This window comes from Hibiscus syriacus, unplaced genomic scaffold (genome assembly GCF_006381635.1).
Source record: "Hibiscus syriacus cultivar Baekdansim isolate YM2019G1 unplaced genomic scaffold, ASM638163v2 tig00111311_pilon, whole genome shotgun sequence".
Taxonomy (NCBI): domain Eukaryota; kingdom Viridiplantae; phylum Streptophyta; class Magnoliopsida; order Malvales; family Malvaceae; genus Hibiscus; species Hibiscus syriacus.
Window position 1 is genome coordinate 924,312 of NW_024063054.1, and position 22,279 is coordinate 946,590.

Genomic DNA, 22,279 nt, shown 5'->3' on the forward strand with positions numbered 1-22,279 from the left:
TTGCATTTGTTACGATCTTCATGGACTCGTCATGTTGACGTGATGAGTTGACGAGTTCAAATAAAAAATATATTTTATTAGACGGATTCATCTGATATAATAATTTATTTTTTCCCAAAATTTTCATATTGATTTGACGAGTTTTATTATAATAATGTTATTTTTTAGTTTAAATTATTTTTTTCAAAATAAATTTATGGGAAAATAAAATCGTCATGCCGAAGTGGCATGTTCCAACAGTCATATTGATTATTTTATTAAATACAAATTATATTAGAGCATTAAATCCTACATTAACTCCTACATTACATTATAATACAATGGAAGCATTAAGTTACCCACACATCTTAGTCTTCATAGTTAGTTAACTCGTCAGATGTAAATTTAAGTTCTTCAATCCTCCATTTTTTCTATTGTTTCCTTCTATATATAAATAGTTCAAGTTCTTGAAGTTCAACTTTTGTATTATCAAATGTGTTAGGAGATTTTGTTTTTGATGTGGAAGGAGTTGCGGCTTACTTGTGATACTCAACAAATAAGTCAACATTACTCATCGAATTGGTAAGGTATGTGTCAATCATTGTTCAAAGTACGACATCATTGTTCAAATAACCCATTAATGAATGTTGTGAAACCAAAGAGGTTGAAAACTTGAACCGTAGTAAAGAAAATGTTGAATCTTCAATAGCTCAAACCTTGTTTGAAATTTTCGTCATCAAGTCGAAAAGTCGAACGTCTCCCTCAAAGGAGATGGTGAAAAATTTTCTCTCATAATAAATTGTTGTTGAAAATGTTGCTATAAAAATTTTTGAAATATGAACTCGAACAATGAAGTTTTATGTATGATATAGGCATGACTATATATAGCACTGAAAAAGTTATGGTGAATTATGATAGGGTATGATGAATTATTAAATATGATTAAAAACATCATTCAATTGTCTGAATTTAGTGATATATTACTGAAAAGTTTATTTTATTATGCTTTAAATGGTCTCTGAAATGTTTAAAAACATCATTACAAAGGAAGTTGAAGGGTCGACTTGAATATAGTCGAATTCATACTTATTAGATGATCCTCAACAAGAGTAAGGTCTACCAAAGTTTTGTGGCCACTACAGAGGTGAAGACCACAACAGGAAGCATTGTCCACATCTTCCTAAATATTGACCGGACCAATAAAACCTTTGTAATTATGTTTCCATAAATAACATGGATCTAAACACAAATTCATACATATATTTAAAACATTTTTTAACATAAAAATTAACTTTTCGTCTTCTTCTTCTCAATTTCTACACTATTATTTTTCTTTTTCTTTTTTTTTCATTTCTTTATATAAGTTGTTTGCTACGTCAAATTGGTAAGTTTTCATACTTCTTCTCGATTTTCATCTCCTTAATTTCTTCTTCAAGTTTCATTCTCTCCTCATATTGATCAAGTACCAACTTTATTGTCACGTTTACCCACTCTTTATATGAGGATTAGCTTGAATCCGAATCGTCGAATTTTGAGTAATTAGACCCAAATAGATCGTTCGAGAATTTTTCGTAATATTCTTCCCACAAATCCATGATTTGATTCTAATATAAACTCTATCAACTCACCCCACTCCTATTTATAATGAAAATTTATCAAAATGACGGTTGAAACTTGTCACGCCCACTTGACGAGTTCCATCAATTCAAAATCATGTCATTGGCCAAGGACTAGTTATTTAAACCCAAAAGAACTTGTCACCTCAACATGACAAGTTCTATTTTTTAAGGGTTAACTACACAAATGTCACTTATGTTTGAGTTGTGTCCACTTTTGGTCACTAATTTAAAAAAAAACATAAGTTATGGTCACTTTCGTTTTTATTTAATTAAGATATGATCACTTTCATTTTTATTTAATTAAGATATGGTTACTTTCGTTTCTATTTAACTAATATGTGGTCACTCGAGTTAACCACCATTAACAACAATTAAATATTTTGATATAATCACACATTTGTTCCCTGTTATTTACATATTCTCTCAATTCAATCATACTTTTAAATAAATTTTAACATAAAATATATATTTTCAAATGAAAATAAAAATAAAATATTTTTAAATTAAGCTATTAATAAAATATATTTAATACGTTAATATTAAAATATTTTTAAGTTAATATATATATATATAATTATATTATATATAATCCGGGTCACGGGTACCCGATTCATAATTTTTTTCTTTAAATTATATTATTTTTTTAAAAAAATATATAGAAAAATTATAAAATTTAAAATTTAAAAGTCTATAATATATATATATATATATATATATAATCTACACATAAAGTTTAAAAAATTAAATTACATAATTGAAATAAAATTTATTAAAAAATTTAAAAGAAATAAATATAATTAAATTCCAAATGTTTTGAAGTTAAAATAAATATTCTAAAAAATAATGTAGAACGATAATGTGAAATAATTTAAGAAATTAGAATTTAGAATTTTATGGTGTCAAATTTTAAGAAATTAGGATTTTAGAATTTTAGAGTGAAATAATTTGAGAATTAAATTTATTTTAATTTATTAAAAATATATAACTAAATTGAGAGAATATTTAAATAGAAGGGACTAAATTGAGAGAATATTTAAATAATAGGGACCAAATGTATGATTATATAAAAATATTTAACAGATGTTAAAGGCAGTTAATCTGTGATGACCACATCTTAATTGAATAAAAACAAAAGTGACTATATTTTAATTAAATAAAAACGAAAGTGATCATATATTATGTTTTTTTAAATTAGTTACTAAAAGTGGATAGAACACAAACATAAGTGATCATCTATGTAGTTAACACTTTTTTTAATTATGAAGAAAACAATTTAAACTAAAAAAATATTATTATAATAAAATTCATCACGTCGATATAACGAGTTCCCAAAAAGTAATGAATTATTAGATTAAAATTAATTTAATAAAAATATATTTTTCATTAAAATTGTTATGTCGTCGTAATAATTTTTATGAATATCGTAATAAATATAGTAGATCCTAAAATAAACTTTTTTTTTACCTAATTAAACTAATTTTGGCCGAAAAAACCTAATCGTCGAACATGGCAAATTCCAACCGGAAAGTAATTACACGCGAACAGTATCGCTCGTGGGCACAGAAATTCTAGTTTTACAATTATCACCATGACAGAGTCTTGTAATCAAAGTAAAAAAGAACAATCAAACAAAACAATCAATCAGAAAAAGGTTCTCCCTCAATACATGAGGAGTCAGGACCCAATGGCGATTCTCCTTATCTTTACGTCTTTTATGGGAATATGAACGTCGATTTTAGTCCAGAATAATTGAAAAGAAAAAACACTTTAAATTGGACACGCGAATATCAAATTTCTCAAACCAAATAATCAAAACAGCGAAATCTTAGCTGTTTTGAGTATGCGCGCATTTATTAACATTTGTTTTCTTACAACCCAGCGATCTCTGGTTTCTGCTTGAATGTTTAGGGACCTTTAAAACGTGCAGACGGATTTTTCACGTGGTAATTGGCTTTGGGTTAGGGCTTTTCTTGTGGTGCAAAGTCTTCACTTTGGCTTTTCTCTTTTGTGGAACTTGGTTACAGGTTCGTTCCATGGCTTCTTTTTGTTGTGCATGTATTTTTTTTTTTGTAAAAGTTCAATCGCTCGTCTTTGCTTTATGTGGAGTGTTTTTCCAAGACTTCATTTCATTGGTTTTCTTTGTTTTTTTTTCTTTCCACAATACTGTACATATACGAATAACATGTGAGAATCAACTGTACGTATAAAGTATTTGATTCATCTTGGTCAAATTTTATTTTTGTTGACTTATAGCCGCCTGAAGGGCTCTTAAGAGCTCCATCATGATTCGTTCATTTATTTTCGGATTATATGGCAGAGACCATTGTCTCCTCCTGTACACACCTTTGCTCTAAAAGCTTTTCTTCTTTTTTGCAGGCTTCACGTTAAAGATGGCAGCCCATGCTTAAAAGTTCAAAGCTTTTGAGGTATTTCTACTGTTGTGAATTCGGTGAAGCTAAAACTTTGAAGTTATATTCGTTCTTCCAAAAGTTCATTTTTGTTTTTGCTTTCTTTCTTCTTTTTTCCCCCTTGTGAACATTTCTCTGTTTTCTTCTTCTTGTTTTATTGTTAATAGCGTTATCTTTTTTTTTTGGATTCTACATTTGTAGACACATGATATATTGGTAATTTTTTTTACAGGTGATGCAAGGGGAGATTAATATATTGATTGGAATCGTCAATCTCTGAAAACGGAAAATTGTTATTTTTGTTTTTATTTAACGTCCAAGTCTGAGTGAATATGTCTTCACCTACTTGGATTACTTCCGTTTCATGTTCAAGCTCTGTGATTGAATCCTCCAAGGAGACGACATCTATTACTGTTGTATTCCAATGGCTGAGATTCATTTTCCTCTCCGCATGTCCTCAAAGGGCTCTCTTATCCGCCGTTGATCTCTTGTTCTTGCTCACCCTCCTATGCTTTGCTGTTCACAAGCTATATTCTAGATTCTCAGGCAACAGCCATGGCAGCTCCGACATCAACAAGCCTCTCGTAAGAAATAACAGGGCGGTTCTAAAGACAACCGTATGGTTTAAACTCTCTTTGATTGTGACGGCTGTGTTGGCGTTTTCTTACACTATTGTGTGCATTCTTGCATTTACTACAAGTAGCCGCCAGGGGTCATGGAAACAATTTGACGGAATATTTTGGTTAGTTCAAGCCATAACTCATGCTGTGATTGCAATCTTAATCATCCATGAGAAGGGATTCGAGGCTGTTAACCACCCTTTATCTCTCCGAGCTTATTGGTTTGCGAATTTTATCATCATTTCCTTGTTCGCTTTGTCCGGTATCATACGCGTGGTGTCTGTTGAAACACACGAGTACAAGTATTTGAAGTTGGATGATATTATTTCCTTTGTTTCCTTTCCATTATCAGTTCTTCTTCTTCTTGTCGCCATTAGAGGTTCAACTGGTATAACGGTGACCAGAGAATCCGAACCAACGATGGATGAAGAAGAAGAGTTGCTTGAGCCGCTTTTGAGCAAACCGAAAGTGAGTGGCTTTGCTTCAGCTTCTATAGTATCAAAGGCATTTTGGATATGGATAAATCCTCTGTTAAGAAAAGGCTACAAATCCCCTCTCAAAATGGAGGAAGTCCCATCTTTGTCACCCGAACATCGGGCTGAGAAGATTTCGAAGCTCTTCGAAGTGAATTGGCCTAAACCGCACGAAAAATTGAGCCACCCTGTTCGAACTACGCTGCTACGATGCTTTTGGAAGGAAGTTTCCCTCACAGCATTCCTTGCCATAGTGCGGCTCTGCGTTATGTATGTTGGTCCTGTATTGATCCAGAGCTTTGTTGACTACACTGCAGGGAAACGAAGCTCACCGTATGAAGGGTACTATCTTATATTGATTCTTCTGGTAGCTAAGTTTGTCGAAGTGTTGACGACTCATCAATTCAACTTCAACTCTCAGAAACTCGGGATGCTCATTCGCTGCACTCTCATTACTTCTTTATACAAGAAGGGCTTAAGGTTAACCTGCTCTTCTCGTCAGTCTCATGGTGTTGGACAGATTGTGAATTACATGGCTGTTGATGCTCAACAGCTCTCTGATATGATGTTGCAGCTCCATTCTATTTGGTTGACTCCTTTGCAAGTTACTGTCGCCTTGGTGCTTTTGTTTAGGTACCTCGGCGCTGCAATAGTCACTGCAGTGCTTGGACTTCTCGGTGTTCTTGTCTTTGTGATAATGGGAACCAGAAGGAACAATCGGTTTCAATTAAATGTGATGAAGAATCGTGACAAGAGGATGAAGGCCACCAATGAGATGCTTAATTACATGCGGGTGATCAAGTTCCAGGCGTGGGAAGAACACTTTAACAAAAGAGTCCAATCTTTTCGTGAAACTGAGTTCGGATGGCTAAGCAAATTCTTGTATTCGATCTCTGGAAATATCATAGTGATGTGGTCAACACCACTACTGATATCTACACTCACATTTGGGACTGCACTTTTATTAGGAGTGAAACTTGATGCAGGGCTCGTGTTCACGACAACAACGATCTTCAAGATCTTGCAAGAGCCCATTAGGAACTTCCCGCAGTCCATGATCTCGCTTTCGCAAGCAATGATTTCACTGGAGAGACTGGATACTTACATGATGAGTACAGAATTGGTGGATTCATCAGTGGAGAGACAGGAGGGTTGTGATGGTAGAACTGCCGTGGAAGTTCAAAACGGGGTGTTCAGCTGGGATGATGAAAAAGGAGAGGGGGTTCTGAAAAATATTAACTTAGAGGTCAAGAAAGGGGAGCTTACCGCTATCGTCGGGACTGTGGGATCAGGCAAATCTTCTCTTCTGGCTTCGATTCTCGGTGAGATGCACAAAATATCAGGAAAGGTATAAATTCTGGGAACCAAGTTTATCTTTGATATATGCAACTGTGAATATTTAAACCTTAAACCCTAGACCATTATTAATAAAACGTGACTTGGAATACAAGGAATGCTTGTTAAATACAGTTATTGTTGTTTCCATGACAGGTTAAGCTTTGTGGTTCAACTGCATATGTAGCTCAAACATCTTGGATTCAGAATGGGACAATTAAAGAGAACATCCTGTTTGGTCTGCCGATGAATGAGGAGAAATACAAGGAAGTCGTAAGGGTTTGTTGCTTGGAGAAAGACTTGGAAATGATGGAATTTGGTGATCAGACTGAAATCGGAGAACGTGGGATCAACCTCAGCGGTGGCCAGAAGCAACGGATACAACTCGCAAGAGCTGTTTACCAAGATTGTGACATCTACCTTCTCGATGACATCTTTAGTGCCGTTGATGCTCATACAGGGACAGACATATTTAAGGTAACATTGCTGTGCGATCCATAACCCATTTCAAGCCTTGCAATCGTTGAAAAGAAACTTTAATCTGTTGCTGTATGTGTATTATGAAAGCTTGATATGATTATTTTGTATGCCTTTTATGTGCAGGAATGTGTGAGAGGGGCTCTCAAGGGGAAGACTATTTTGCTTGTAACCCATCAAGTGGACTTCTTGCACAATGTTGATCTCATCTTGGTAAGTAGGATAGGCATTATCTATTTCCTGGAAAAGACACAGGTCTGCACATGCACACATATAAGAGTTTTGACGTTTTGAAAATGTTTGCGTGTAAATTCAAGGTGATGCGAGATGGGATGATAGTACAGTCGGGGAAGTATAATAATCTGCTAGACTCTGGCTTGGATTTCGGAGCTCTTGTAGCTGCACACGAAACGGCTATGGAACTCGTAGAAGCAGGCAACGACATGGCTGGTGAAAATTCGAACAAAACATCCAAACCTTCTCAGGGTGTTTCCAACCTTGGGGAAGCAAATGGTGAGACTCAAGACCACACAAAATCGGACAAGGGTGATTCTAAGCTAATAAAAGATGAAGAAAGGGAAACTGGTAAAGTCAGCTTCCATGTGTACAAAATGTACTGCACTGAGGCTTTTGGCTGGTGGGGTGTGGCTGCAGTTCTTCTATTATCTCTGTCATGGCAAGGTTCTCAAATGGCCGGTGATTATTGGCTGTCATATGAAACTTCAGCCGAACGAGCACTTTCTTTCAACCCTTCGGTATTTATTTCCGTTTATGCCATCATAGCAGCCGTGTCTGTCGTGTTAATAATGTTCAGGGCATTTTTTGTTACACTCATGGGGCTCAAGACGGCCCAAATCTTTTTCGGGCAAATCCTTCATAGCATCTTACATGCCCCTATGTCCTTTTTCGATACCACACCTTCAGGAAGAATTTTAAGTCGGGTAAGGTTTTGGATACTGGATTTTGGCACTTTCACTTCACAGCTTATCCGCATATCATCTGTCATTTTTATATCATTGGTGAAAAGAAACAATTGGAGTCATAGTTCCAAGAAAGAAGTGATCAGATATCTTGGTATCTTAGGACTAACATAAGCCTTTTTTTTTTATAAACATCAGGCATCAACTGATCAGACCAACGTTGATATCTTCGTTCCATTCGTCATGGGGATTACTGTTTCCATGTACATTACACTGCTCAGCATCTTCATAATCACATGTCAATACGCCTGGCCAACAATATTCTTGATAATTCCTCTTGGTTGGCTGAATTTCTGGTATCGGGTATGTGTCTTGCTGAAAATTTAAAGAATACTTTTCACTCGCCACATTATGTTAAATCTTAAACTTTTGCAAGGTGATCTAGTTTCTTTCTTGATGATATTCATTTTTCTTGAATACAGGGGTACTACCTTGCATCATCTCGAGAATTAACTCGCCTTGACTCGATCACTAAAGCACCCGTCATTCATCACTTCTCGGAAAGCATCTCTGGAGTTATGACAATCCGTGCATTCAAAAAGGAGGATAGTTTTTGTCTGGAAAATATTAACAGAGTTAATTCCAATTTACGCATGGATTTCCACAACAATGGATCGAATGAATGGTTGGGCTTCCGTTTGGAACTTATCGGGAGCATAGTCCTCTGCCTTTCAACCCTGTTTATGATAATGTTACCAAGCAGCATTGTCAGACCAGGTAATTGTAATGCTAAAATCTTTGTTCCACTGATCTCTACTCTTTATGGTTTCCTTGTTGAAACAAAAAGCATTTGATCACTTGAACTTATGTCATGGTCCTAATACCATGCTCTATGGTAAGGAAGCTGAATGCATACTGTCATGCCACTTTTATACAACAATTTTTTTACCTGTAGCACTGGCTTGTGATCATCTGATGATATCATGTGCCTGATTCAGCTCAGCCGAAGGCCGGCGAAAGATAATAATTTGATAGGCATTATATATGTGCATTGGCCTAGTGCCCTCAAAGTATAAGAATGTTCGAAAAATTTTGACTTATTCTGCATAATGCAGAGAATGTCGGGTTATCTCTTTCATATGGGTTGTCCCTCAACAGTGTATTGTTCTGGGCCATATATTTGAGCTGCTTCGTGGAAAACAGGATGGTTTCTGTTGAAAGAATAAAGCAATTTTCAAAGCTTGAGCCAGAAGCTGCATGGCATATCGAAGACCGTCTTCCCCCTCCGAATTGGCCTGCCAAAGGCAATGTTGAGCTCAAAGACCTACAGGTAACTTTGCTCTTACACTATTCTTTCTATAATTTATTTCGAACTACATTCTTTGCAGGAGTTGATTATCAGTTAAGGACTGAACTACTGCTAACAAATTTCGGTTAACAGGTTAGATACAGACCAAGCACGCCTCTTGTACTCAAAGGCATTACACTGAGCATTAATGGTGGTGAAAAGATCGGTGTTGTTGGTCGGACGGGGAGTGGAAAGTCGACTTTAATCCAAGTTTTCTTCAGACTGGTTGAACCAACAGGAGGGAAAATAATTATTGATGGCATAGATATCTGCATGTTAGGACTTCATGATCTTAGGTCACGCTTCGGGATCATCCCTCAAGAACCTGTTCTTTTTGAAGGAACTGTTAGAAGCAACATTGATCCTGTAGGAAAGTATTCAGATGAAGAGATATGGAAGGTAAAAATGCCACTCCAATAACAATATGAATCATTTTAGGCCGTACTTCTTCTCACAGAAGTTTATTGCTTTTTGCAGAGCCTTGAGCGCTGCCAACTTAAAGATGTGGTTGCTTCGAAACCAGATAAACTCGATTCTTTAGGTAAGTGACTATCAGCTTGTTTTGAGTCTAGTCACCGAAATAGTGCCTAACCAAAGCCATTTTAATTAACAGTGGCTGACAATGGCGATAACTGGAGCGTGGGGCAGAGACAGCTTCTGTGTTTGGGGAGAGTTATGCTTAAGCGCAGCCGGCTTTTGTTCATGGATGAGGCAACTGCATCCGTCGACTCGCAAACTGATGCCATAATCCAAAAGATCATCAGGGAAGACTTTGCAGCCTGCACAATCATCAGCATTGCTCATAGAATACCAACAGTCATGGACTGTGATAGGGTTTTAGTTGTCGATGCAGGTGCGTCTTTCTTTCTCTTACCTTTTTCACTCTCGGCTAATTAGCATGAGAACCCATGCCAAACTTCAATGCAAAGCATTTATGGATACAGTTTGTCACATGAATTACATATGTAATGCCTGTGTTTTTTTAATAACACAGGGAAGGCTAAAGAATTCGACTCACCGTCACGCTTGCTCGAAAGGCCAACACTCTTTGCAGCATTGGTTCAAGAGTATGCCAACCGCTCTTCTGGACTATAACCGAATCCCGTGACAGATTTTTCAGACTACTAGCGCTTAAAATCCCATGGGTGACCATATTTTTTATGCACCAAACGTAACATGTAAGAGCTGTAGCTGCTAATTAACATAGTATACTTTCAGCTATGCGGAATGTTCTATTTACAATAAAAGTTTAGCAAAATGTAATCTTCTCTTTTAGCTGTCCATATAAAAATGCACTCGTTTCGTCTAAATGTTCCATTTCATAACGTAAAGTGATCAGTCTTTTATAATCATGGGACTGATGACTTTACCTGTCCAGATGAAGTACACCTTTCTTCTTGTTTGTAAAACTATTGTAAAATGAGATGTTATTATTGACGGAATAAATAAATCAATCAATAAAAAAAAGATATTGCATCGTGATAAATTATTATCTTAAAAGTAAATTCATTTCGATTAGTGAACATATTATATGAATGTCACGTTTAGAAGTAAAAAGTAGAGAAATTAGTGTTGAGCTGCATCAGTATGTCGGGACCAACACTCCCTCCCTTGAGAAAATGGGAATACCAATACGAAGATAGCTTGGGCTGTCTCCTCAAATCCGACTCATCCAAATCTACAATCCGAAACACGATTCATAACCATTTAGTATCTCCAGCACACCTAGGAAGGACCATTCAAAGTACCCTCTTGTATCCGATCCATTCCTTTCAACAGTTTTGAGAAAGTATTAATATGTCCTGTAGTGTGATACTATTTGCATTTCGCATATCTTAATTGAAAAATGAAGCTGCCTTACCTTATTGCATCCAGCACACTCCCGATGTATGCATGCAGATATTCCACTCTCGATGTGTCTGCCAAGGTCAAATTTGTTGAAAAATAAACAAGTTGTCACAAGTTGCCAAGCCACTTTAGGTGGAATTAAATGCACCACCGAAATCATGAAAAAAAAATTAAATATAGCAATTTTTGTTGAAATTTGATAAATGGGATAATTCAATTTAGTCACTAAACTTTAAGGTATTTACAAATTAGTCCTTAGGTTTCAACTATAAATACCCTAGCTCATTTAGCTTAAAAATCATCCAAAAACATTTTAGCTTTCTTCCAATACTAGAGAGAATTTAGAGAGTTCTTGAGAGTTGTTTTCTCCTTTTTATCAATAGAGAATTATCATTGTTTTCTCCTTGGTAGATCGAGAGAAGTTGTAATTCTTATTATTTTCTCATAGTGAAATTCTTCTACTGTTGCCCGTGGTTTTTACCCTATATTATTTAGGGGTTTTCCACGTAAATTTTGAGTCTATTTTATCTTCATTTTTATTTTCTCAAATTATCAGTTGTGATTTTGCTCTATCCGATAGCCGTATTCCGCAACAATTGGTATCCGAGCTAGATTAGAGTGTGTAATATCTACTTATTGTCTTTGTGGTTGCCACCAAAAGGTGGATCCTCAAACATAAGAAAGTAAGAAGATATTACCCATTCTTTGAATGTTCTAGAGAACTATTCACGATAGTGAAATAGTGGGAGCTATCCGTAATAGAAGCTATGGCGACGAAATTTGATATTGAAAAATTCAATGGAAGAAATTTCTCATTGTAGAAATTGAAGATGAAGGTCATCCTGAGGAAAGAGGGTTGTCTAGCAGCTATCAGTGAAAGGCTGATAGATTTCACATATGACAACAAATGGATTGAAATGGACGAGAATGCTATGGCAAACTTTCATCTAGCATTAGCAGATGAAGTATTGTTAAGCATCGAGGAGAAAAAGACAGCTAAGGAGATATGGGATCATCTCACCAAATTGTACGAGGCCACATCGCTGTACAATAAAATTTTTCTTAAGAGGAAATTGTACACTCTCCGTATGTCAGAATCTACTTCAATGACAGAGCACTTAAACACGCTAAACACTTTATTTTCTCAGCTTACATCCTTAAGATGTACAATAGGAGAACAAGAACGTGTCGAACTTCTACTTCAAAGTCTACCTGATTCGTATGATCCACTCATCATCAACTTGACAAACAGTAATGTCACCAGTCTAGTCTTCGATGACGTTGCAGCTGCTGTTCTATAAGAAGAAAATCAGCGCAAGAACAAAGAAGACAGACAAGTAAATTTGCAACAAGCAGAAGCGTTGACAACGATGAGAGGGAGGTCAACAGAACGTGGCCAAAGCAGCAGTCACAAACAAGGTAGATCGAAGTCGAGGAGCAAGAATAATTTAAAGTGCTACAACTGTGGAAAGAAGGGTCACTTGAAGAAGGATTGTTGGAGTCTGAATAAAAACTCCAATCTACAAGGCAATACCGCAAACACTTCAGATTATGGAGATGCTCTATGTTGTGAAACGTCAACCACCGTGGAAGGCAGAAAAAGATTTGTAGATATATGGCTCATTGATTCGGGAGCAACATATCACATGACCTCAAGAAGAGAATGGTTCCATCATTATGAACATGTCTCAGGAGGATCTGTGTATAGTTGCAATGATCATGCCTTAGAGATCGTTGGCATGGGAACCATCAAATTGAATATGTATAATGGAACAATTAAAGTTGTTCGAGATGTGCGGCACGTGAAAGGCCTGAAGAAAAATTTATTATCCTACGGATTGTTGGATAATAATGCAAGCAAGATTAAAACACGGAAATGAATCATGAAGGTGTTCCGTGGAGCGCTTGTGGTGCTGAAGGGCAAAAAGATAGCAGCAAACTTGTACATGTTGAAGGGAGAGACTTTGCTAGAAGTAGAAGCCTCTGTTGCCTCATGTAGTTCAGATTCTTCAATGCTATGGCATCAGAAACTTGGACACATGTCAAAACAATGAATAAAAGTCCTTGTGGAGCAAAAGCTAATTTCGGGCTTAACAAAGGTATCACTTACTTTGTGTGAGCATTGCATAACAAGTAAGCAGCACCGGTTGAAATTCAACACATCAAATTCTAGAGGCAAAAGTGTTCTAGAATTGGTTCACTCTAACGTATGGCAAGCACCAGTTACATCCCTAGGCGGAGCAAAGTACTTTGTCTCATTTATTGATGACTACTCCATGAGATGTTTGATGTACCCTATTAAGAAGAAGTCAGATGTGTTTTCAACTTTCAAAAACTTTAAAGCGCGGGTGGAACTCGATTCTGGAAATAAGATCAAGTGTTTCATAACAGATAATAGAGGAGAATACACAAGCGAATAATTTGATGACTTTTGCAGGAAAGAAGGCATCAAAAGACAGTTTACAGTGGCGAACACTCCTCAACAAAATGGAGTGGCAGAGCAGATGAACAGAACCTTGTTAGAAAGAACAAGAGCAATGATGAGGGATGTAGGCCTAGAAAAAACATTCTGGGCAGAAGCAGTCAATACCGCCTGTTATTTGGTGAATCAAGCTCCATCAACTGCAATAGAGCTAAAGACACCAATGGAGATGTGGACTGGTAAATCAGCTAATTATTCAAACTTCCATGCATTTGGAAGTGTTGTGTATGTGATATACAACTCCCAAGAAATTTCAAAGTTGGATCCAAAATCCAGGAAATGTAAATTCTTGGGGTATGCTGAAGGTGTAAAGGGGTATCGCTTGTGGGATCCCACTGCCCGCAAAGTGATCATCAGCAGGGATGTTATCTTTGTAGAAGATAAACTAAAAAGAAAAGAAGATGATGATAGCACTGAAAAGTCAGAGACTATACAGATACATGTGGAAAAGGAGGTTGAACAAGAAGATTCTTCTGAAGCAGAACCAACACATGATGAACAAGAACCAGAGAGTTCTGAAGCTCCAATAACTCGTCAATCAGATCGTGTGAGAAGACGTCCCAATTGGCACTCAGATTATGTTATAGAAGGTAATATTGCATACTGCCTTTTAACAGAGGACGGTGAGCCATCAACATACCAGGAGGCAATAAACAACTCGGATGCTTCATTATGGATGATGGCGATGCAAGAAGAAATTGAAGCCCTTCATAAAAATAATACATGTGACCTTATGTCACTACCACAAGGAAGGAAGCCAATTGGTAACAAATGGGTCTTCAAAATCAAGCGAAATGGTGACGATCAAGTGGAGAGGTATTGTGCAAGACTGGTGGTCAAAGGATATGCTCAAAAAGAAGGTATTGATTTCAATGAAATATTTTTTCCTTTGGTTCGACTAACAACAGTTCGAGTAGTTTTTGCAATGTGTGCTACATTGAACTTACATCTAGAGAAGCTAGATGTTAAAACATATTTTCTTCATGGAAACCTTGAAGAAGAGATTTACATGCTCCAGTCTGAAGGTTTTGAACAAAAAGAAAAGAAGAACTTGGTTTGCAGGTTGAACAAATCTCTGTACGGTCTAAAGCAGGTGCCAAGGTGTTGGTATAAGAGATTTGATTCTTTCATTATGTGCCTTGGATACAACAGACTCAATGCAGACCCTTGTGCTTATTTCAAGAGGTCTGGTGATAACGATTTTGTTATATTGCTGTTGTATGTGGATGACATGTTAGTTGTAGGACCCAACAAAGATCATATTGAAGAATTGAAGGCACAACTGGCTAGGGAATTTGAAATGAATGACTTGGGATCATCAAACAAGATTCTAGGGATGCAAATTCACCGAGACAGAAGTAATAGGAAGATTTGGCTTTCACAAAAGAATTATTTGAAAAAGTTCTTGTCACGATTCAACATGCAAGATTGTAAGCCAATTTCTACCCCTCTTCCTATTAACTTCAAATTATCCTCCAGTATGAGTCCTAACAGTGAAGAAGAGAGGATGGAGGTGTCTCGAGTACCGTATGCATCAGCAGTGGGAAGTTTAATGTTCGCTATGATATGCACAAGACCAAACATTGCACAATCAGTGGGAGTGGTTAGTCGGTACATGGTGAAACCAGGTAAAGAGCATTCGAATACAGTAAAGAGGATCCTAAGATACATCAACGGGACCTCAAATGTTGCATTATGTTACGGAGGATCAAACTTACTTATCAATGGGTATGTTGATTCTGACTATGCAGGGGATTTAGATAAAAGCAAATCTACTACAGGATATGTGTTTAAAGTTGCTGATGGAGCTGTAAGCTGGGTTTCAAAATTATAGTCAGCTGTGGCTACATCCACAACAGAGGCAGAATATGTAGCATCTACACAAACCAGTAAAGAAGCAATTTGGTTGAAGATACTATTGGAGGAGCTTGGGCACAAGCAAGAGTATGTCTCTCTATTTTGTGACAGTCAAAGCGCTTTACATCTAGAAAGGAATCCAACATTTCATTCAAGGACAAAGCACATACGAGTTCAATATCATTTCATTCATGAAAAGGTAGAAGAAGGGACGTAGATATGCAGAAGATCCATACCAAAGACAACATAGCAGATTTCACGACGAAGGCGATCAATGCTGATAAATTTACCTGGTGTCGATCCTCCTGTGGCCTGTCAGAGACATAAGCAACATGATGGTACAAGGTAGAAAGAATTGTGTGAAGATATGATTGTTCCAATAAAATCTTCAAGTGGGAGATTGTTGAAAAATAAACAAGTTGCCAAGCCACTTTCGGTGGAATTAAATGCACCACCGAAATCATGAAAAAAATTAAATATAGCAACTTTTGTTGAAATTTGATAAATGGGATAATTCAATTTAGGCACTAAACTTTAGAGTATTTACAAATTAGTCCTTAGGCTTCAACTATAAATACCCTAGCTCATTTAGCTTCAAAAATCATCCAAAAACATTCTAGCTTTCTTCCAATACTAGAGAGAATTTAGAGAGTTTTTTGAGAGTTGTTTTCTACTTTTTATCAAGAGAGAATTATCATTATTTTCTCTTTGGTAGATCGAGAGAAGTTGTAATTCTTATTTTCTTATAGTGAAATTCTTCTACCGTTGCCCGTGGTTTTTATCCTATATTATTTAGGGGTTTTCCACGTAAATTTTGTGTCTCTTTTATCTTCATTTTTATTTTCTCAAATTATCAGTTGTGATTTTACTCTATCCGATAGCTGTATTCCGCAACAAAATTGCGCTCGGTTCTCTGACCTGCCAACACACCATACTCACCGCATGTTCGCACGTGCATGTGTGAGAGATAGAGAAAGAGGGAGAGATACCGTTTTCAACCATGTAAACCGGAGGATGGCTTGCTTGATATGCTCCAGCACTCCTTGCAGGCCCCAAGGTAATATAGGGTATTGAGAAAGGAAACAGATTTATCAAACACAAAGCCAAGGTGAAACAAAACTCAGTAATATAACAATATCTTGAAACTCATCTCATTAGTCACGTAAATCTCGTCGCCTTCTGCCACAAACAGATTACTTTCATTAGTGTTTACCTTATTGAACCTCAGACATTTGCAAGAAGAGAATAGAATTTAGCAAGGATATGCTCGAAATGTACTCATTATCTTTGCAGCTATATCCACGTAAAAGTCTCTTTGTTTCAATAACAGACTGCCAGGGTCATCTTGGACATATACTCTTGTGTAATGTACAACTCCAAAAAAATCAAATGAACCCTTAACAAGTTCAGATTCATGATTGGTAAAGGAAGGAATTTTGGAGCCAACTAATTTCTTCATCATGTTCGGATAATTTCCAAACACCAATGGATTCGCAATCCTAAAGCAAAACACAAACACAATTTACTAAAGAGTTTTATTGATATACATGTTTTCTTAAAAACACCTTTAGTATGTGACTTACCAACCGATTAAGAAGTCTTTCAATCTTTGGCTGCTATGGCGTCCTCTGTTGAGTTTGTATAAGGAACAAAGTCCAATGTATATATGCTAATACCTATTAATCCTTTCTGCTTTTCCTGCATTAAAAATGGACATAAAAATGAAATCCTAGAGCAGCAAGCGAAGGCTCGTCGTAGCTAGAGTTGATGCGAGTCCAAGGTCGAAAGAAAACAGATGTTCAAACGATAGCTGACATGAGAACTTTAGATGTTACATGATACTTCATCTTGTATAATCTTGCAGCCGATGCGTGTGCCAATAATATATTATGAACAACTATGTATGGCTCAGATGAAGAGTTTCCTTTGGTACAATTTATTCCGAAAGGTGGAGAGCAACGCTTAGGAGGAGTAAATCCACTATCATAACCTCCTAGGACAGAGATGTTTGGCTCATTCACAGTAATCCAATATGAAACCCTGTCCCCGAATTCTCTAGAGCAGGCGTCGGCATAAGCTGTGAAGTCCTTCCTGCTTCAACATTAGGACAAAGTTCTTTCAGCATTGAGGACCAATTAAAACTTATCTTATTTAACACCTATCCGGATGTGAATTGGCGGGACCATCTTTCAGGTACACTTCATTAAATCATTCGACTATTAAAAGTTGTAAAATGATTATTTAGTTATAGGATATTGTTCTTTTGAATCTCTCGACTATTAAAAGTTATAAAACGGTCACTCGACTATTTTATATTTTCCAAACTCATTCTTTTCTGTTAAAAAATTGACAGCAATTTGAGTTGAAAGTTAATATGTTGACTATGATATGATAATCATTTGAGATTCTAGTATCAGATTTTATCTTATCTCAGTCAGCAGATTAACGTCCAACTCAAATTGTCATCAATTTTTTTAACGAAAAATGACAAATTTGGAACATATGAAATAATTGGGTGACCGTTTTGTAACTTTTAATAGTCGAGGGAATCAATAAAACAACATCCTATACTGTTGTAAGTTTTAATAGTTGAGAAATTCAATAAAACACCATTCTATAGTCGAGGACCATCTGTATAATTTACTCTTTATTTTATTATAAATCTTGAGATTCATTGATCTTTGTTATATTTAATTTGTGATCCAATTATAAATATCAATTATATAAATATAAATTATTTTTATGGAAATAATTTGAACTACTTATTTTCGAACTCTCCCCACATATATGATATTATTTCAATTACATCATTCTAAAAATAATAACCAATAAGAGGGGAGTAGCGGTTAGAGGGGAAAGAGAACAGGAATTTTGAGGTTGAGAATTTTTAAGGATTAAGGCGATGACAAAGGGTGGTTGATAACTAACGAGGGTCCGATGATAAAGGGTGGTTTATAACGAGGGTCCGATGATAGGTAGATAGGCTAACGACAGCAGTGACGACGAGGTCGATTGAAGACAAAGTTTATATTTTAGTATTTTTTTAAGGTTTTAAGGAAATTTAGGTTTTTTTATTGAAGTTAATATTTTTAAGGCTTTAAAAAGAAATAAAAATTTAAAATTTATAAAAAAAATCACGTATTAGTTTAAATGATTAACAAATTTTTTATCGATCGTTAACAACTAAAGATCTAAAATAATAACGAAAAAATGTTTAAAGCATACTTTAACGGGAAAAAACTTTAAATATTTAAAATGAATGAATGGAATAATTTAAACTCTAAACATTAATTTATTTTATTAAACCTCAATAAATGTCTAACAAACATGGTAGTTACCCTTTTTGGAAAATATTTGAATTTGTGATTGTACAGTAATGTTGTTGTGAAATATGATCGTTAGATAGAGTAAAATCGCAACCGATAATTTGTAAAAAACCCATGAAGATAAAGAAGACACAAATTTTATGTGGAAAATTCTAAATAATATAGGGTAAAAATCACGGGCAAAGGTAGAAGAATTTCACTATGAGAAAATAGGAATTACAACTTCTCTCAATCTAACAAGGAAAAAACAATGACAATTTTCTCTTGATAAAAATGAGAAAACAACTCTTAAGAAAACTCTTAATTCCTCTAGTAATGGAAGAAAGTTGGAATGATTTGAGATGGTTTTGAAGCAAAAATGGCTAAGCTATTTATAGTTGAAGCTTAAGGACCAATCTTGTAAATAGCCTAAAGTTTAGTGACTAAATGGATAATTTTTCCTTGCATAATTTTCAACCAAAATCTGCCGTAAATTTTTAGATTTACCACTGCACAATTCGATGCAATAATGCATGAAAAAGTCTTTGACTTTTAACAATCTCCCACTTGAAGATTTGATTGGAGCAATCATATCTTCAAATCATTATTTCTACCTTGTACCATTCATGTTGCTTACATCTCTAACATGTCACAAAAGGATCGACACCAAATAAATTTATCAGCATTGATAGCTTTTGTCATGAAATCAACTATGTTGTCTTTGGTATGGAATTTTTGCATATCTATCATTCCTTCTTCCACCTTTTCATAAATGAAATGGTACTAAAATCGCATGTGTTTTGTCCTTAAATGAAATGATAGATTCCTTGCTAGATGCAAGGCGCTCTGAATGTCACAAAAGAAAGAGACATACTCTTGATTGTGCCAGAGCTCCTCCAATAGCATTTTCAACCAAATTATTTCTTTACTGGCTTGTATAGCTGCTACGTATTCTGCCTATGTTGTTGACGTAGCTGGTGAGTGTTCAGAATCGTTAATATTTGCTCGTTATTTCTTCAATCTTGTGGATTTATTGCTACTGATTTGGTTGTGTTATGCTTATTTTCGTTCGGGGTCTTACTTTCCAGAATTAGTGATAAAACGGACACATTCTGCATTTTTTTATTATTTGGTCACGGCTGGAGACATGGGCACGACGCAGTCTGGCGTGACAGTTTCTAGAAGGTCCAATCAACGGCGATTTCTAGAAGATCTACTCAGCGCGCCTTCTGGAAGATGGACGAGCAGAGTTGTATTAGGAGACTTGTTTAGAGTTTGAATTTAGGAAAAACAGTTATCTTTAGGATTATTTTATTTTAATTTCTTTGTTTATCCTTAGGCTTTGAGAGGCTATAAATATCCTCTTGGGGTAAGCCAAACACACATCTCAGATTACAATCTTCTTTTCTTTCTAGATTTATAAAAGTTCTCTTCTTTATTTTATTTTTCTAGTTTTTCGGTTTTTACTTTATTTTTAAAGCTTTGTTTTTAAACATGCTAAGTATGCCTTTTGTCATGCTTAGCTAATTTTCTCATAAGTCGAGAGCTGAAGCGACGACTCAATTCCATCGGGAGAATTGAAACTTGCCCTTAATATCTTCAGAATATCTCTCTCAATCTCTGCGCTTATTTTTCAAAATCAAAACAATTTTCAAAATCAAAGATAGACTTTGGTCTAGATTGTTGTTGCGATAAAACGTGTTGAAGGAAGATTCGGCTTATAGAAAGCACATTCGACTTCATGGGAACATACTTGGCGAGATAGCTTCGCCAAGAGGGAATTGAGATCGGAATTGACGGTAATAGAAGCAACAATCCGAGTCTGTCGCCACGAACTTAAACGGTAATTGATCTTCGATAATTGTTTTTCCTAAATTCAAACTCTAAACAAAACAACAAAAATGTGAAAAAAAATAAGCATAGTCTGATATTAACGAAACAACAATCCCATGTCTCCAGTCGTGACCAAATAATAAAAAATGCAGAATGCACCCGTTTTATCACTAATTCTGGAAAGTAAGACCCTGTACGAAAATAAGCATAACACAACCAAATCAACATCAATAAATCCACAAGATCGAAGAAATATCGAGCAAATATTAACGATTCTGAACACTCATCAGTAGCCACAACTGATTGCAGTTTTGAAACCCAGCTTGTAGCTCCACTAGCAACTTTGAACACATATCTTGTAGTAGATTTTCTTTTATCTAAATCTCCTACATAGTTAGAATTGATATACCCATTGATAATAAAGTTTGATCCTCTATAACATAATGCAATATTTGAGGTCCCTTTGATGTATCTCAGGATCCTCTTCACTGCATTCCAATGCCCTTTGTCTGGATTCGTTATGTACCGACTAACCACTCCCACTGCTTGTTCAATATCTGGTGTTGTACATATCATAGCGAATATAAAGCTTCTCACTGCTGATGCATATGATACTCGATACATCTTCATCTTCTCTTCTTCATTGCTAGGACTCATACTGGAAGAAAATTAGAAGTTAATAGGAAGAGGGGTAGTAATTAGCTTACAATTTTGCATGTTGAATCGTGACAAGATCTTCTTCAAGTAATTATTTTGTGAAAGCCAAATCTTCTTATTACTTCTTTCTCGGTGAATTTGCATCCATAGAATCTTCTTTGTTGGTCCAAAGTTTTTCATTTCAAATTCCCTAGTCAGCTGTGCCTTCAATTCTTCAATATGATCTTTGTTGGGGTTTGCAACCAACATGTCATCCACATACAACAACAATATAACGAAATTGTTATCACTAAACCTCTTGAAATAAGCCTACGTGAAGTCTATTTTATCCAAGGACATGATGAAGGAATCAAATCTCTTAGACCAACACTTTGGCGCCTATTTTAAACCGTACATATATTTGTTCAACCTGTAAACCAAGTTCTTCTTTTTCTTTTCTTCAAAATATTCATGCTAGAGCATGTAAATCTTTTCTTCAAGATCTCCAAGAAGAAAAGTTGTTTTAACATCTAGTTGCTTAGCACACATTGTCAAGACTACCCGAATTATTGTTAGTCGAACCACAGAAGAAAAGATTTTATTGAAATCAATATCTTCTTTTTGAGCATATCATTTGACCATCAGTCTTGTACGATACCTCTCCAGTTGATCATCACCATTTCACTTGATTTTGAAGACCTATTTGTTACCAATTGGTTTTCTTCCTTGTAGTAGTGGCACAAAAGTCCCATGCATTATTTTTATAAATAGATTCCATTTCTTCTTCCATCGTTGTCATCAATTGTGAAGCATCTGGGTTGTTTATTACCTCTTAGAACGTTGATGGCTCACCGTCTTCTATTAAAAGACAATATGCAATATTACCCTCTATAACATAATCTAAGTGTCAATTGGGACGTCTTTTCACACGATCTGATTAACGATTTACTGAAGCTTCAGAACTATCTGGTTCTTGTTCATCATGGGTTGATTCTGCTTCAAAAGAATCTCCTTATTCAAACTCTTTTTCCACGTGTATATGTGTATTCTTTGACTTTTCAATGCTATCTTCGTCTTCTTTTCTTTGTAGCTTATCTTCTACAAAGATAGCATCTTTACTGATAATCACTTTGCGGGCA

At 35.7% G+C, this 22,279-nt stretch overlaps 1 protein-coding gene and 1 pseudogene across 1 annotated transcript; one reads left to right on the forward strand and one right to left on the reverse strand.

Annotated features, from left to right (window-relative positions):
* The first annotated feature begins 4,293 nt into the window (after positions 1–4,293).
* Positions 4,294–10,481, forward strand: LOC120158391 (ABC transporter C family member 4-like). Its single transcript, XM_039169245.1, has 11 exons — positions 4,294–6,447; positions 6,591–6,911; positions 7,038–7,124; positions 7,229–7,852; positions 8,030–8,194; positions 8,314–8,608; positions 8,947–9,161; positions 9,273–9,578; positions 9,657–9,720; positions 9,793–10,032; positions 10,174–10,481. The coding sequence occupies exons 1-11, from the start codon at positions 4,339–4,341 to the stop codon at positions 10,272–10,274; spliced, it is 4,527 nt and encodes a 1,508-aa protein (XP_039025176.1). The 5' UTR covers positions 4,294–4,338; the 3' UTR covers positions 10,275–10,481.
* A 242-nt stretch (positions 10,482–10,723) lies between these two features.
* Positions 10,724–17,462, reverse strand: LOC120158339 (annotated as a pseudogene).
* Positions 17,463–22,279: the final 4,817 nt, after the last annotated feature.

What these genes read in the sequence shown, in the direction of transcription:
- LOC120158391 (XM_039169245.1), top strand. Translation starts at nt 4,339, where the DNA reads ATGTCTTCACCTACTTGGATTACTTCCGTTTCATGTTCAAGCTCTGTG. An exon ending in AAGCAGCATTGTCAGACCAG is followed by an intron (nt 8,609 to 8,946) that starts GTAATTGTAATG and finishes TGCATAATGCAG; the next exon opens with AGAATGTCGGGTTATCTCTT. An exon ending in AGATAAACTCGATTCTTTAG is followed by an intron (nt 9,721 to 9,792) that starts GTAAGTGACTAT and finishes TTTAATTAACAG; the next exon opens with TGGCTGACAATGGCGATAAC.